The sequence below is a fragment of the Lissotriton vulgaris genome, chromosome 8, assembly GCF_964263255.1.
Source record: "Lissotriton vulgaris chromosome 8, aLisVul1.2, whole genome shotgun sequence".
NCBI classification, from domain to species: domain Eukaryota; kingdom Metazoa; phylum Chordata; class Amphibia; order Caudata; family Salamandridae; genus Lissotriton; species Lissotriton vulgaris.
In genome coordinates, this window is record NC_141696.1 from 1,486,036,779 (window position 1) to 1,486,054,946 (window position 18,168).

General features: G+C 41.7%; 1 protein-coding gene across 1 annotated transcript in view; it reads left to right on the forward strand.

The window, feature by feature from the left end:
• The window catches only part of STYXL2 (serine/threonine/tyrosine interacting like 2), a 137,295-nt gene that overhangs the window by 66,510 nt on the left and 52,617 nt on the right, over positions 1-18,168 (forward strand). The window contains exon 4 of the mRNA XM_086935543.1: positions 13,158-13,389. Within this exon, the coding sequence (XP_086791669.1) occupies positions 13,158-13,389 (232 nt within the window). The remainder of the gene's footprint in view (positions 1-13,157; positions 13,390-18,168) is intronic.

Here is an 18,168-nt window from a genome sequence, read left to right on the forward strand (position 1 = left end):
GTAAGTGGGATAAAAACATTTTTTCAGAGGGTACTCTGAAAAAGACATGGGCAAAGAAGTGTAACTAGGAATATTTTATTAGAGGCGCCACCTTAGTAATACAAAACACCCTGCATATATGATTTTAATAGCTTCATCCCAATTATTTTCAGGGAGAAAAATGCAAATACTCCCGAAGCCGGGCTTACATCCACCCCACCCTCCCAAAAAAGTAAAAGTGGGGAGCCACGGGCAACGGCCATTGGGTCAGGGGAGCCGCAGGTCGAAAAAGTTTGGGAACCGCTGAGATATATATATATATTCGAAACAATTCCCACCACTTCCAGACGAGCCCCTGGCGAAGAAGGAAACTCAGGCCTCTGCAGCAAAGTTTTTCAGGCAAGAAATACTTTATTTGTCACCCCTCACGACAATATATATATATATATATATATATATGTGTTAGAGCAAACGTCCCTTCTGGGAGGAGCAGGAAACAGCTGGTGCCGGCGGCGAGGCAGAGACAAGCCTCGCAATGTTTTGTTTAGAGCAAAGTTCCACAAATTACGCCGCACTCTCTTTGGCTGATATCAACACACGTCTGTGTTACCTGTGTTATTGCTTGGGAAGGAGAGAGAGCTTTTACTAGATGGACAATTACAAGCAACAAAAAGGGGGTGGGGTCGCACACAGATATTGGCAGCCATCGGCGACCCCAGAACACTGCCTATCCCTGCTGACGAGGGTTGAAAACCCGAAACACGTGTCCAGGGATGGCGAAGACAGCGAAGATAGCAAGATCGAAAGATGATGCATCGCGAACACTCTACTACAATGACCAGAGTCCTTAGGGGCAACTTCCGCCGGTGTGTGAGTAGTGTGCGACCCCACCCCCTTTTTGACAATTACAATCACTTAGCTTAAAATCGTTTGAATCGATCAAACACCTAAATGATTTGCTTCCCCATATTACGGGTAGAAAGATATATAAACAGAAAAGGTTAATCAGGCACTTAGCCTACACCTTGCCTTCTCCGTGTACAGTGGAAGCAATCACCTACATTAGATAGAGTATGCACTAAGCATATGAAGATATGCCTTGGTGAAAGCTCAAAATCCTCCAAATAAGAAACAGGCACAGACAGGCTGTTATTTTAAACTACTGAGCCCACAATGCACCTTAAATGTATAAGCGGCGACTCAGTATAAATAACAAGAAACTAATGAGGGATTTGTTACTACCGTGATCAGGAACTGTTGTAAGTTCGAAACGCGTAGGTGAAGGAGGAAGAAGAGTGAAATAAACGTGTGTTGAAATCAGCCAAATAGAGTGGGGCGTAATTTGTGGAACTTTGCTCTAAACACAACATATATATATTTATATATATAGCGAGAGATAGATAGATAGATAGATAGATAGATAGATAGATAGATAGATAGATAGATAGATAGATAGATAGATAGATAGATATGTGTTTTTATTACATTAGACTGGTAAGACCGGCCATGCCTAAAATGTATAGATTTGTAGATGCAGTGCTTAACTTGAGCCAGTGGTTGCTCGGCACCAGCAATTAATTTTATGGCACGACACGGAGGCCATATTATGCAAATCTCCTTTATTACCACAGCTCAGCAGCAATAATGGAATAGAACTTTGTGAACATTCTGAAGAGATGACTAGTCCCTCTCTGACCAGGTATCTTCCTTCTTTGTTGCTGCTGCTCAGAAAGATAAGTACTGCTCTTCAAGCTTAGCAACTTACTTAAGTTTAGCTTTGTTGTAACATTTGGGGTTTACCTGTTTATTTGTAGAGCGCTTTATGTAATGGTTTTAGCTATAATGATTCTGAGCTTTTCTTTGCTTAAGCGTATTTTTCTTTGAAATGTCAGCAGTAGCTTTGTACTTTATGGCTCTATTGTGCTCGATCCCTTAATTCACTTGTTACCCCTGGATCCCTGCTTTGATACACTTCAGGCTATTGGGGTACTGAATTGCCCCATTTCATTTCCTTTTATATCGCAGTTAGGGACAACGAGCCTTTTCTTTACCGATCGCGATCGTGTTACCTTTTACACCTTGTCTGCCGTGTCACTACAAACGGGCACCTTTCCTCTCCCTAGCGGAGATATTTTCAAAAATAAGTTGCTTGCACGCGCGACTTGCCCCTCGCGCACCCCGTGCCTCGCTCTCGGCCTACCTGCTCTTCCGGTCTCTGACCTACGTCCACCCGGCCGCTTCCAAGCTTCGCTTTGGTCCTCTCCCAAACTCATTGCCCACTCACGACCGGCATCGGAACTTTTTCGGTAAACCAGGAACCGATGCGACCTGGATGCAATGACGCGCACGCGCGTTAGAAGAAAGTACCTTAGCGACGGCCACGTACGCCTCGTCATACACATATCAACCATCCCATGCATCTTAGCAACCAGCTACGCCGCGGATCGGTTATTTAACGACCTTCACTTACAATCTTCCCCCTACACGGTTTTTTCTTCACGCATTTAATCGGTAACTTTTCCGATTTATTCCCTTATTTAGATCACCACTGGGAGCTTTTAATTTTACACAAAAAAAAAAGGGGGAGCCACATATTTAACCATGACTACACCCCCTTCTATTGACCAAAGGCTAGAGGAACTCATCAACAAGGCTTTAGAGAAGGCCTTGGGATCAATTGACGATGCCATCAGTAAGAAATTGGATTCTATTCCAAATTTATCTATCCCCTCAACTAGCAAGGTAAATGGGCTATCAAAGACAAATAAAAAGAGAACTAATACTGGGGCTAACCCATCTAAAGGTGCAAAGAAGCCCAAAAGCTCCACCCTTTCATGCCTTAGGGGCGCTGACCAGACTGGTGCCTCGGGCACCCCAGATGGGCAGGATATAGGCCCAGAGTCTCCTATCCACATCAACTGCGACGAAAGCTGTCAAGAAGAAATTGGGCTATCATGCTCATCAGGGTTTAATACCGATGTGGAGGATGAGAATATAAGACAAAGCGGAAGCTTAGAAGGAGCTTCGAAGGCCTCAGGCTCTAACAGTATGCCTCTAGACCCATTTGGGGAAGAAATGTTTGATCCCCTTCTAATTAAGCACCCACTCTCCCCGGAATGGACCCCCTCCCAACACATCGTCGATTACCTGTCATTCTGGCTTAGAAGGGAAATACCCCAAGAAGTCAGATCTAGACTCAGATCCGAGTGCCCACGCCCATCCCTACCAAATAAAATAGCAATGACCCCAGAGTTAGACCCTAAGGTTGTGGCTTTTATAGCCAAAAACAACAGGGACCCAAGGAAGGGTCTAGACAAAGGACTGAAATCATGTGAAGATCGTCTTCTTGATGTAATAGGACCCCCTACTAAAATATTCGAAATGACAGAGTCTGCATACGTAGGGAATAACCAAATTGATGTTAAGGAGCTACGAGAATGGGTGCAAAGAGCAATATGCCTTGTTGGCAATGCTAATACTGCCATCTCCACCGAGAGGAGAAAAGGAGTCTTACTTAAAATAGATCCTAAACTCATCGAATTAGCCAAGAAAGACGGAGGTGCGGACTCACAAGGTCTCCTCTTTGGCGAGTACTTCATAAAAGAAATGCCTAAATATGTGAGCGCATTCAGCTCAATTCAAAAGTCACAAAAAGAAATTTAAAAAGTATTCAGTGATAGAGTTTCTACCAGGGCCGGGAGAATACAGGGTCGTTTCCCCGGCCGCGGAATTCAGTCTTCAAGACCCTTCAACACCCGCGGAGGAAGATTCTCCAACAACCATGGCTCCCAATTCTTCCCACAAAGACAGAGGAATCGAGGTCGCACCTTCAGAGGCGAGCGGAGACAACGTTCCTTTTCTTCAGGTAGGAACCTTGAAAGACCATTCAGATATCCCTCCAAGGGTGGGAGGGAGACTACGGCAATTTGCTGGGAACTGGAACTTAGTAACACAAGACAATTGGGTCTTAGATACAGTAAAGGGTTACAAATTAGATTTTCTGGGTATTCCCTTTCAAACACGTTGCCCTCACGAGATCACTTTCTCTCTCAAAGACCGAGACCTAGGGCCCGATTCACAGAATTAATTTAAGAATCAATCCTAAACTTACTACTATTTTGGCATTCACAGAATGCACTTACTACTTTTGGCATTCACAGAATGAATTTACTACTTTTGGTATTCACAGAAGTTAGGATTTTGTCTTAAGTTTATCTTAAGACAAATTTATGACAAAATCCTAACTTCTGTGAATAAAAAAAGTAGTAAGTTCATTCTGTGAATGCCAAAAGTAGTAAGTGCAATCTGTGAATACCAAAATAGTAGTAAGTTTAGGATTGAGTCTTAAGTTCATTCTGTGAATCGGGCCCCTAGTCTCCAAAGAAGTACAAGAACTATTACAAAAAGGGGCAATAGTCGAGACGGAAACAAAAGGTTTCCTCAGCAATGTTTTTCTAGTGGAAAAGAAGAACAAAGAACAGAGACCCGTAATAAACCTAAAAGACATAAATCGTTGGGTAGTTTACCAACATTTCAAAATGGAGGGTATACACCTCCTAAGAGACATTTTGAGGAAAGGGGACTGGCTCACAAGGTTAGACCTAAAAGACGCTTACTTAACAATTCCCATCTGGGAACCTCACCAGAAATTCCTCCAATTCACTTGGTTAGGAAAACTTTACCAATTCTGCAGTCTCCGGTTCGGTCTGTCGTCCGCCCCCTGGTGTTTCACCAAGGTATTATGCCCTGTAACCGCCTGGCCCAGGGGAAGAGGGGTAAGACTGATCATATACCTAGACGACATCCTTATAATGGCCCAATCGAATGAGACTGCATCTCAACATCTGGGTTTCATCATAAATACCAAGAAATCCTGTACTATTCCCAGCCAACAAACGCAGTTCCTCGGCTTTACAGTAGATACTCTCAAGGCGGAGCTGAAATTGCCCTCCGAGAAAGTCAGGAATGTGAGGAAGGAGTTGAGGAAGGCTCTAGCGAAGAAGACTTTCCCTCTGAGAGTACTGGCAAGAATCGTTGGCCTCCTCTCTTCAACGATTCAAGCTATCTTCCCGGGACCCCTCCATTATCGGGCACTCCAAAGACTAAAGGCGAGTGCTCTAAGATCAAACCATTCATATTCCCGTATGGTTTCTCTAAATCAGGAATCGAAGACGGAACTCCTTTGGTGGCTCAGGAATGCGGAAGCATGGAACGGCAGAGCCATTTTCGGGGAACAACCGGATCTGATAATAGAATCAGATGCGAGCTTAGAAGGATGGGGAGCGAGATGTGGGAAATACTCCACAGGCGGTCGTTGGACCACTCAAGAGAAGAGATTGCATATCAACTGCTTAGAACTACTGGCAGGTTCATTTGCGATTCGCTGCTTTACACCCAAAACAGCGAAATGCTGTGTGACATTACGCATGGACAATGTTTCGGCAGTCCGTTATGTCAACAAATTAGGTGGTCCACATTCCAAGGGCCTAACGCACCTTGCGAAGAGCTTTTGGGAATACTGCTTGAACAAAGGTATTTCGGTTATAGCGGAACACATTCCAGGCCTGAGCAATGGTGTCGCAGACTGGTACTCCAGGAATTTCAGAGATTCAAGCAACTGGAGACTAGACAGACAGACCTTTCTAGCCATTCAATCAATATGGGGTCCATACAGGACAGACCTTTTTGCGGACCGTCTAAACACACAACTGAAGAAATTCTTCAGTTGGAGACCCGACCCTCAAGCTCAGAATGTAGATGCCTTTCTACAGGATTGGAGAGGTCTGAAACCTTATGCCTTCCCACCTTTTACATTGCTTCCTCGGCTTCTCCTTCATGCTCGACGCTACCACGACGTTATAACTGTAGTAGCTCCTCTTTGGAGGTCCCAAGCCTGGTTTCCAGTCATTCTGGAAATGAGCATAGACTTACCAATTCTAATACCCTCCTTCAGGGAAATACTCTCGGGTCCAGAGGGAGACGTCCATCCCCTCGTGGATCAGGGTCTTCTAACTCTGACGGCCTGGAGGATTTCAGGAGACAATGGCAAATCCCTGGGCTTTCGCCAAATGCTTTCAGACTCATTTCTGAGTCATGGGCTCAAGGTACAAGGAAAGCGTATCGACTGGCATTGAGCAAATGGGTTCGCTGGTGTCTTCAACGAAGTCACGATCCCGTTTCAGTTGATCTAGTTCATGTCATCAAGTACCTTTCTGAACTCTTTACTTCAGGACTCTCTTATAGAACCGTAAATGTCTATAGATCTGCAATTTCTGCAGGTCATTCCCTCATTGATGGTCTCTCCATCGGACAGAACTTACTTACTAAAAAAATTATGAGAAGCATGAGAGTCATTAATCCACCTACCGCTAAATATACCGCCCTTTGGGACGTAACACTGGTACTCCGAACCTTATCATCTTGGGGAGAGAACTCCTCCCTCTCTTTAAAACGTATCTCTTTCAAGCTTACTGTTTTATTATGTCTGGTATCTTTTAGAAGAACCTCCGACGTCAAAGCTCTAGATATTTCTAGCAGATCCATTCAACCAGAAGGTGTATGTTTCTACCTTAAGAGAAGAACTAAGACTTTATCTTCCTCTATCTTCTACCCCTTTTTTCCTCAGAATGAAAGACTCTGTGTGGGTAAATGTCTGAAAGAGTATGAGAGGAGGACTACCAGTCTAAGATCAAATGAAACTCAATTATTAATTTCCTTTAGACTTCCCCATAAAGGAGTTTCTTCTCCAACTCTAGCCAGATGGGTGAAAGAAGTTATGTGCGAAAGTGGTGTGAACACCTCCATCTTTGGAGCTCATTCCCTTAGGGGCGCTTCCGCTTCTAAAGCCTATTTCCTTGGTGGTGGTTTACAAGAAATTCTTAAGGCGGCAGACTGGTCTAATGATACTATGTTTAGATCTTGTTATTTTAGACCAATCTCTAATGTGATTGATAATGTTCTTAATGCACTTTGAACTTGCATAATATGGCCTCCGTGTTGTGCCATAAAATGTAGATTTTTCACAGCCTGCTGGGCAGAAAATCTGGATTTTATTAAGGACACGGAGGCTAATATTATCCCGCCTCTATTTTTTAATCTGATTTGTAACCCACCCTTTTATTTGAACAATGTCTCGGAAATGTATTCTTCTTCTTTCAGAATAAGAATCTACTGGATTAGAAGTTGAAAGTTTACTCGTTGGAATCCTGATTAGAAGTTGAAAGTTTACTCGTTGGAATCCTGTTCCTTTCTTCATGTTGGACATCTTTCTTCGCAGCCTGACAAGAAGGAAGATACCTGGTCAGAGAGGGACTAGTCATCTCTTCAGAATGTTCACAAAGTTCTATTCCATTATTGCTGCTGAGCTGTGGTAATAAAGGAGATTTGCATAATATTAGCCTCCGTGTTCTTAATAAAATCCAGATTTTCTGCCCAGCAGGCTGTGAAAAATCTAAATTGTCAACACTTATGACATGGTGCGCTGCTTGTCTAAATTAGAGATGAACACAGCAAGAGTTTTTTATTAATTCAGTACACATTAAATATGACTAATATCTGCGACCCAAACCATTCTTATAGCTTCAAGGGGCCTCGAGTAGAGCATATGTCTTCCTGGTCAGTGCTAAAAGTACCTGTGCAATTGTTTTTTGGAAACTTATTATTCAAATGCACCACTGAAAGTAACTTTACACTTATATCATATTGCAGACATTTTCTATTGCAGTAAATAACAGATGCAATGGGGCAGAATTCATATTCCCTGCCCTACCACCCCTCCTCCACTTCCCCTTATAACACCATCCCCATACACCTTTGCAGCTGCTTAGAACAGATAATAATTGTTTATGTTAAATTCCACTGAAATGCGAATATTTGTGGAATTGTGGTGGGTAATTCTGGTTGCTCACTAGTGGCTTAGCTCGTAATAGGAGTAAATATGTGGAAATGCCAATGGAAAGTGGTATTTCCGTTCACCTGGAATCTCTGCACATATTTAATCCAACCTCTCAATTGGTGCTTTGCATAGTGAATGCATGAAAAAAGTCTGGCTGCAAAATTTCACATATCTGTTTAAAAATCATCCACTTTCACTGCCTTTCCTCTGTCAAATTTAGCGATTTCTCTTTCAGCACCAAATAGTGAACCTGTTATTTTATAGAACAAAATTTGTATGACATTATTTAAACATTTTGCATGAATAATTATGTTAGCTCTAAATCAGGCCATTGGAAACAGAAACAGATTTGCATCAGTGATCTAAACTAATTCAGTATGGGTGCGAGTTATAACAACTTAGACATTTTTAGTGAAGAGAACTTGTAATAAAGCAGACGGGAAAGGCCCATCCCTAAGTCTGAGAATTAGACATAAGAAATGATGTGTGGTTCTGGAGGGCGCATCTCTTACACATTTAATCCAGGTTAGAAAGAATACAAAGGAGCTAGCAGAGTAGTGCCAGGTCTCCATCTCTACATATTGTATGTATGTTTTAGAAACCTAGATTTAGGAGCAGCGAAGCACCGTCCATTTATGGGGGCGATAGGAGACCATACAAGGGCGTATCGCTCTCTTGAGAATTCACACATTTGAATTTTTTAATAATATCACATGTGGCCTAATTGCTAGAGCGGCTGACTTTGAAGCTGTGGAACCAGGTGGAACGACTGAATCTCCTCGTGCCTAAAAAAAATAAATGTGTCCTTCTATAACACAACTGGTGCTCATGTAAAGCTCTCTGATACCTTCTGGTCGAGTTCGCGCTTTATAAAACTTGGAAAAAAATATTTACAATTGCATTTCACACATATTTACAGTTTTAAGCAATGGGAGATTAAGGGCCTGATTTTTTGTTTCGCGCAGAGGATACTCCATCGCAACTGTGACAAAGTACCATCCCCACCAAACCCTCGGTCAGTCCACATGATTTACAGGCGGACGGACCTTAAGTATGTCAGCAGTGGAGCCTACTCCAGTTCTTCCACTTACATACTCTTCCGACAGCCCCTCGCAGGTTTACATATAACTCTGCCCGTCTGATTTAGAGTGGACGATGTTATATACATACATGCCAATAGACCCAATTTAGGCGGGAGACTACGGATTTTTCAAGGCAAAAATTGCTTTATTTCAGTTGTCTCCCGCCACAAATTGCATTTTCTACAATAGAAGTCAATGGGGAATTTTCATTCTCCTGATTTTTTACTTTAAATCTCCCACGTCCCTGTCCTAAAATGTTGGCATGTATGGTTATATAATTTTTTTTGTTGTTCGTCACCTTCAGGTGAAAACCTGGCGGTGAGAAACTGTATAAGAAAAATCATAACTCTCACACAATAGGAGATAGCTTCTATGATGTGGGGGTTATTAGTTTTTGCTTTTTCAAGCATAAAATGTTGAAACAAATATTTTTTAAAAGCAAAAACTGGTTACAGGTTTCACGGGCGGAGTATTGTTTGACAGAGCCATCCATCCGTTCATCAAATTTTTAACATTTTAACAGGAACTGCCTTGATCGCGGTTCATGCTAGTGGCTCGAGATGTCCGCAGAGCCAGCAGACATCTCTAAATGAGGAGGACAGGGACTCAGTCAAGGCTCTGAGTATTTTAGTTGCTGTCTCGCCCTGACTAGTAAGTATCATACTCCTCAATCAAGATCAGGCCTTTAGTGATTTACCAAGAACACAATGATTTTCAGTCATATGCCTGAGCCGGGATTAGAACCCAGGTTCGGATGTATGACATCACAACGCATGCTTTTACATCGCAAGTTTTACAACGCATGCCTTTACAACGCATAGTGTTGAGGGGTGCTGGATAGTGAATAGTTTAATTTACTATTCCAACTCCAGTCCCCGTGGATAGTAGGGAAGGTGTTGGATAGTAAATTAAATCTATTCCCTATCCTAGAGCGCCCCCCAGCGCAATGCGTTGTAATGGTTTGCGTTATAAAAGTTGCAATGAAAAAGCACTGCGTAGTAAAAGTTGCGTTGTAAAGGATGTTTCCCTCCAGGTTCTCAGTTGCCATAGTTCCTCTATCTGATCATGTTTTAATGGCTCATCACTGATGCATGACATGAAAGAGCAATGCCCACTGTTGACAAGAGTATTCCTATCGAAGACCATTGCCCACATAACAAAACATATGGTCGCATAGCAGTTACCTCATTGTTTAGCTCATTTACTTACCAGTCATGTTTATTACTGCTAGTCTGATGTTTAGCCGTCACAGCTGTCACTGCTGGAGGTCAGTCCCTGTCAATGAGACAGGCAAGCGGGTTGAATCTAAACTCCAAAGAATACAACTTTAGCTTGATTCAACTGTTCAGTTTGATTATAAATCAGCAATGACCAGGAACTCCTGTATGATCGTATGCAATACACAGCATGACAAACTTGTTGCATTCACTACACCAACTATGACTATTGAGTTCATTACGATGTTGGGCAGAAAGCCTCCGTCCGACAGTCGGAATATCATAGACTGCGTCGCAACCCTTTTGAACGACTTGATCGGTTTGCAATCCACCCGACCGATTATGATGTTCGCGTTGGAAAGTAAACCCCTGGGTCATTCCAAATCGGTTCTGACTGGCTCTCAGAGTATCCGTGTTGGTCCAAACCGCATCGTGCACCTCTATGGACAGCGTTTCTGACCGACCGATTACAATGTTGATTTTCAACAGTCTTTCCGAGTCGGCCTGTCTAACACGAAAAGGCTGTCGGAAATTGACTTTGGGGGCCTCTAGCAGGGCCCTCTTCATCCTAAAGCCTCCGGTTGGAGGCCAAAGAGATATCCAAGGCACCCCCCTGTAAAACCCTACACTGTGTGGGAGGCACAATAGGGTTCCTGGGACAGGGTGCAGGCTTTTCCACACACACCCCATTTCCCTATAGGAACCTGTGGTAAGGCCAGTTGTCGGTCGGAACACGAGCTCCCATAGGGAAAACGGAATCCGACCGAACAGTGTTCAGTCGCATCGTAATTGGTCGGGTGGAACTGTCGACCGCGAGTCGGTCGGTTCAGAATCAGAGACGATGGTATCTGGGGGAAACTTTCCGCTCGACATCATAATGAGCCCCTATATTGTCAAGGTAAGAAGATGTGGACTTAAAAGTATATGGTGGGTGTGATATTTTTATAGGATAGTATTGACTTCAATTTAGTGACACACAACTATTCGATGTGGGAAGGGTCGCGGCAATTGTGGCAAAGTCGATTAGACTGAAGTAATGATTCCTGGAGCATTTTCCAGGCCATGATATATTGCTTATTTAGCAGTGATTTATTCAAGGGAATATTCAAACCAAGCCAACATATACCACCTATAATTTATTACAATTCAAAGAATAATTATCAACAAGTATAAAACTCAATACTAGGGGTCAAAATTTTGCAATGTAATCTTCCTTCAAAAAATATTAGTTATGAATGAAGGTGAGAGGGTTGCCCATGTGGTTGCTTTGCTAATGTCACTCAAGGACATCCCCTGGTGTTTTCCCAATACCATGATCCCAGGGTACAACAGCCATCAAATGAAGCAGGTAAAGGATCCACCTCTTTAGAAATAGCAAAATATACTCACATGTTAAGGTGGCTAAGATTGTTTTCCTGAGGGCAAGGTCAATGGTGATCAACCGACGATCAAATGGCCCATGGTGCACAAGCACCCTATTTGTCAGCAATCTGAGATACAGTTCATGTTGTAGAAATGCACCAATTTCCCCAGCTCTTCAGAGAGAAGAGATGGCAAGAAAGAATAACATCACAGCTGATAGAAATTGAAAAGTCAGTTTTTCAAAAGTTTCAAAGCAAATCTTCTGCTAGGCTCGAGAATCCAACAATACTGCAAGGGAGAACGGATCGACTGCCTCAACGGGGATGTAAACCATTAGAGGAGCCACAAGAAAAAAGATTTGGGCCAGTGGCAAATATACATCTTGTGCGTTGGGAGCCACTGCAATTGTTTGAGACTCATGTATGCAGATCATCCCTCCCTATAAACAATACTTTCCTCTGAAGCCCTGCAGTTTTATCCTCTCAACTACTACACAAAGGCGTTGGGGTCTTCCAATGGATGAATAGGCTAAAGGGACAGGGTATATGAAATTCTGCAGGGGAACCCCAGAAAATCCATGGCAACTGTTGCCAACAGGTCCATCCAGAGGAGCCAGTATTCTGAATGACTCAAAGTATCCTGGTGTCTGAACTAAAATCATCTGACTCCATGGACGATATGCTGCCGGTAAAACAAGTGTAATATACTCTTCCTAGGAAACCTTTGTGTGATACAACCTCACCAGGGTTTGCATCCAAGGCCCTCTGTGGCACTATACAACATAGTGTCAGTGCATATCCATCTGCGGTCTTCCGCAGATCCCACCCACAAGCCCCTCTGATATAGAACATTTGCACCTGGTTGGTGATGAGAAGTAGAACTGCCTGCTAATCTGCCAAACATGAAATGAAATGCCAGGGGAGCTTGTGATAGCTCCCTCCAGTTGTAGGAATCAGCTGACTTGTCAGAGGACTAAAGTTCCTGAATCATGCAGTAAACTAGTGTTGCCTAGGACCCTCCACTGTTGCTGCAGACGAGAGACACCAATGACACCCTCTCCAACTCAAACAAGGCATCCATCCCTACAGATGGGCTGAATGAGTCTGGGTTAGATTTAACTCTGCCTCAGGGGTGTGGTCAAAAATAGAGTTTCTCACATTTGGAGGTTGGTGGCAATCAGGTGGCGTGTCTTGAGGACTCACCTCTAGTAATAAGGAATGTTCCAGGTAAGCATGATGAAGGGCTAATCTGCAGCCTATTAATGTGGTTGACTCAGAGAATGATCATTTGTGACAATGTTTTCAGGTGTGAGGGATTAGAAGGAACTCTCAACGCTGCAATGAAGCAAGAAAAGTGCTGAAGTATATTTTATACAGTACAGAAGAATATTGTAACTTGTATTCCATTTAAATAGAAGACAAGCTCAAATGGTGTTTCTGCTTAGACTGCTAGAAACCAATAACAGGGAATAATGCAGTCATCAAAAAAGTGAATTTATATGATAGCATATGGCTTTCAGTTTTAGTTCATGGTTTGCTCCTTAATGTCTCTTGTGTGGAGTGGTGATTTGTAGGAAGGCAGTGCATGATGATGTTTGTTACTGACAGTGAAGGTTTATTCCAGAGTTGAAGTCGAAGGAGGTGAAGCCACTTTCTACGCACCAGGATATGATGGAATCCGCCGAGCAGCTGATGGTGGAAGACCTCTACAACCGGATCAAGGAGAAAATTGATGATAGAAGCCTGTTCAATACTCCCTGTGTGCTGGACCTGCAGAGGGTACTCATGCAAGATCGCCTCGAGGCCCCAATGAATGCTGTGGATGAGGTCTGGCCCAATGTCTTCATAGCAGAAAAGTGAGTAAAGGTGTTGAGGATAGGAGAGGAGGGATGAAAAGCTTGATTTTGTTTGTGTGATATCCCATACAAAGATGACTGCCCAGAAACTGACACCTCTGACAACATAGGTCACTGTGGGGCCTATTCTTAATATAAGGCATTGCAAGAAGTGCAAACAATAGCAGCAGCTCTACTGCAGAAGGCTGTCTACCATTACCACTTCGCTTTCAATTACCAAAGTTTATGTCACACTACAGATTGAGTTTTACAACTTTTTTTCATTAATGATAGGGACTCTGGCCCACAAGCATCAAAGCAAAAAACGGTCGTAAACGGGCAGATTCTCAGAATCTGCCCCTTTGCTACCGGTATTTTTGCATTTGGGATGCATCATCCCAAAATCAAAAATCGCAATTTAAGTAATCTCTAAATTGCAATTGCATTTAAGGAATCTCAAGTTGAGATTCCTTAAATGCAATTCATTAAAGTTAAAACATTTGCGATTTCGCTAATAAGGGGAGCAAATAACCATAAAGTTGAACTTCATTGTAATTTGCTTAAACTTTGAAAAATGCACTGAAGTGCATTTTTTCAAAGTTCCATTTTACACACACAGATGTAGTCATATGCAGATTTCAGGGGTGCAACAGGGTGTCCTTTTGACACCCTGGCACCCTTGAAATTGCAATCTCAATTTGCGATTCTCTAATTGAGAATCGCAAATTGAGAATGTCTTCCCATTCATTCCTATCGGCCTCTAGCCCTATTGGAATGAATGGGGAGGTATTCCTTAATTGCGACTCACAATTTGCGAGTCACAATTAAGGAATGTTTAGAAATCGCTATTTTTCGCGATTTCTACATGCATAGCCTTTTGCTATTCCTTATTAGTGAATCCTTATTTTTTGCTAATAAGGAATTGCAAAAGGCATTGTTGATGCATTTGCCAGTCTGTTTATACCACTACCCCAACTAACTTGTTTAATGCATCCCTTCTAAAACAAGGAACATTGTTTAACAGTTAAGTTGTGTTTTCAAGTTATTTAGCTTATTTAGCTTTGAAGTTTAGAAGACATATTGGTGGCAAAACTCCCAATTTCTGTCTTGGTGAAATTATTGCTCAAAGAACTACCACTATCGAGACTGCGTACCACACATGCAAAATCAGAGATCAACCCTGCCACCATAGCTAAAATCACATTGCCGCCATTTTGCACTTAAAATATCTCAGGAGGTCCTAGATTTTGAACATTGTTAAGGAGTTCCACCTCCAGAACTTATGAGGAAATTAGTGTATCTCTGAAAGTTGTAAGTCTTAATACCTAAACCAATTATTTTGAAAACAGAACATCAACAAGTAAATTCCTAAAACATGATCACAATGGTTATGATTATAGTCCCAAGAATAGAATCCTGAAATACATCAAAATTAAAACTAACGTTTTTGAGCCCACATTGAACATTAGTCCAATGCTCGCCTTAACCTAAGCATATCCCTAGTCCTGAAGCGAAGGGTTTGATTATAGCTGGGCTGAGGGTTACTGCATCACAAGCATGATTGGCATCGCATCCACCCTATTACAAGTATTATAGGATATAATGAACTTGTAATAAAGCAGACGGGATGTCCATCATGTTTGTGATGAAGGAATCCTCCACCAAACTCTAAATCAGGCCCAGCCCTGAGTCTAAGATTGACCTTACACCCACTCCTAACCATATGACTACCACAAACCCTTAAAAGTGACCCTATCCTTGTGTCCAGATTCTAAAAGTAATGCGGATCCTAAGCATAATGCTAATGTTCATTTTAAATGACAGCAATTTCAATTAAAAACACAATATTTTTTCGACAGAATTTAAACAAAAATTAAGGTATTTCAGCCTTACGTTTTTTGTATTTTTGTGTCTGCACCATCAGCATTTCCCACATAATGGAGTTGCCCAATTGCTAAATAATTTGACACATAATACATCCTAGCTGGATGGATAGACACATAGTTATTCGGTAAATGCTAGTGCTGCAGACTTGTTTAGTTCCACTGATTGTCCCATTGCCATACTTCAATGACCCATGTAAAAAGGAGAGATTCCCTTGAACAAAAATAAAATTTGTAAAACTTTAGGGACCAAAACAATTACAAGATTCACGTATATAAAAAAAGACCACAATTTATTGATCATACAATAATTAAAAAAGTGGACGGTTAGAAGACCACTTGACACAGATTTTTAAAACAATGAAAACAATAAAAAAACCTGACATTCAATATTGACCAGCAAAATTGATACATGAAGACAGAAAACAGTAAGACATTAAACTCGTACAATACTAAGCGTATATTCAAACTCTATTTCTGACACCAATGTTATGCACACAACAATACAGTGTATCAACAAGGATATCCGAGTCGAGATTTATACTGAAGAATGCGTCGACGCGTTTCGGTGGTCTCCCACAATTCTATCCACCTTTGTCAAGACTACAATTGGTATCTGTTGTAGTACAGGGGTCAATATAATCTCCTTAAAGAATGGATACAAAATGGATTAGAGTGGATACATCATAATTCCAAATTGTTAGAATTGTTTTAATTTCCTACAGTTGAAAGGATAACAGTACAAGAATAATTGCATAAGTGAAAGCCTTCCTAAAACATTACAATTGCTCGTACATTTGTGTTTGTGGTCACACGTGGCAATCTAAAAACAATCCGATATAGCCTGAATACCAAGTTCCTTTACAAACAATCACAATACATTTTCTAATGTGCTACAACATTCGTTTCAAATGTATACACTTCTATGTTTCTGGGAACTGACTAGTCTGCTAATTTCCCTTTACCTATCAGTTTCGAAGGCCTGGATTGGCATGTGAGGAGGAATCTTTTTTTCTCACTTTTATAGACCTCTAGAAAAAAGGGGACTATTACATTTCAGGGGACTATTACATTTCACTCCTGTTAACTCTTCCTCTTATTAACAAATTTAGCAGAAAACATCTATTTGTATTTAGCTTGATTTTAATTGGCGTTTGAAGTTGCTGTTTATATTTGGCAGATTTAAAGACCAGGGATTATGACCTGCATCCCATGTTTTTGATTACCAAATTGGACTTTTTGATAGCGATCATTTTTTGTTGTTATTTAGTTACCTTTAAATCCACTTTTGGATGTTGTCAGATTTCCATTATTTTCCACAATAAAATATGGTGTAGGCAACGAAATACTGGCTTCATATGTCCATTTTAAAGTTCCATCTCTTTATCGAGTTGCAGGTAAAAAGTCCTACAAGTCAAAACATTAATGGGCAGTTAGGAGGAGGCAAGTAATATATCTTTACCGGGGAAGGGCACTGATCATGATAGTTGTAATTACAGTGTATCGTACTACCTCATCTAGCTTTATTAGAGGACTGGCGTACCTGTTACTAGGGCGCTTAAACGTTGGCAGTAGTCGTTTCAAATAGTTAAGCCTCGTAGTGCGTTTCTCTTTCCATTTAAAAAGGAACCAGGGGCGCTTACGTCATGTCCTTGCGATGTAAACAATTGTTTCACTAGAAATCGAGACAAAGGTGCAGACGGGGCCGTTAGAGGTGAAGCGTTTTAATTTTAAAGCTTGCCTTCTACATTCCCCATGTTTCCATGTCCTCTTACCTATTGAATCGCAAAGGACTGCCTGCTTCTCTGGTTGCGTGGAGTCTACCAGAAAGTGGGGGGCGCCGTGTTTAAATACCGTATCTGGCGCATCATTGGTCCAAATAGGAGCCAATCAGAAGAGTGTATTTGGATCTAGGGTATTTGCATACACGGGCTTGTGATGCCGGAATCCCATTGGCCGGGGTACTAAACTTGTGATTGGTCTACTAACTGAAGTGTTTGTATAAGGCAACCGGACTTTCAATACTAATTAAAGTTGTATAGCTGCAATAGTGCAGGGGTTTAGGGGATACGTAGCCCGAGAAAGAAGAATATGTAAAAAAAAAATTTGCTACCAATTTCCTTATTGCGTTAAGAGCAGAAGGGACGGGCTAACACGCTTCCTGATGCTGTCAAAATAAAAAAGGGTCGTAAGATGGGGAAAGTTTGTCTATAAAAGGAAATAAATAAATCCTAATAGGTGAGATTCATATATAAACGTGAGGAATTATGTGCCTCCACTTTGAGAAATACTTAAAACTGGTGAGTAGAAAGCTTAACAGAGTATTCATGTCTCCAGATTGAGACAAATATAGGTTGGTCTAAATACATTTTGTCCAGTCCTCTCTGGTGTTTAAGCCTTTAAGAATGGTATTTAAAAAGCAAAAGTACCATTGTTCCCGAGTTTTTCTTAATTTATCGATGTCACCACCTCGTCTGGTGGTTCTAATCTTCTCCAGGATGTACCCCGTATGTCATCGCAAGAATGATTATGCTGTCTAAAATGCTCTGTCAATGGTGCATTGCATTTGTTTGTGCGAATGGCCGATTTGTGCTCCAACACTCTGAGTCTGAGTTCCCTGCTGGTCTCCCCCACATACCCCAGATTGCAGTGGCAGACCAGCAGGTATACCACGTTCTGACTCCTACAGTTGTTGAATGTTTTGGAAGTCAGGGTTTTTCCGTTGAATTCAATGACAACATGGTTCAATTGTCATACTATGCTTTATATACTTGTTGGGCTCTTTTCCTTTTCTTTTTTACTTTAGCAGAAGACCAATTAACCATTCTCAACTGTTGCTTTTAACTTGATGAGTCCAACTTTGGTAATAGGGCCTACACCCCTCCTGACACCAAATGGAATAAACCTGTGGTGTCAT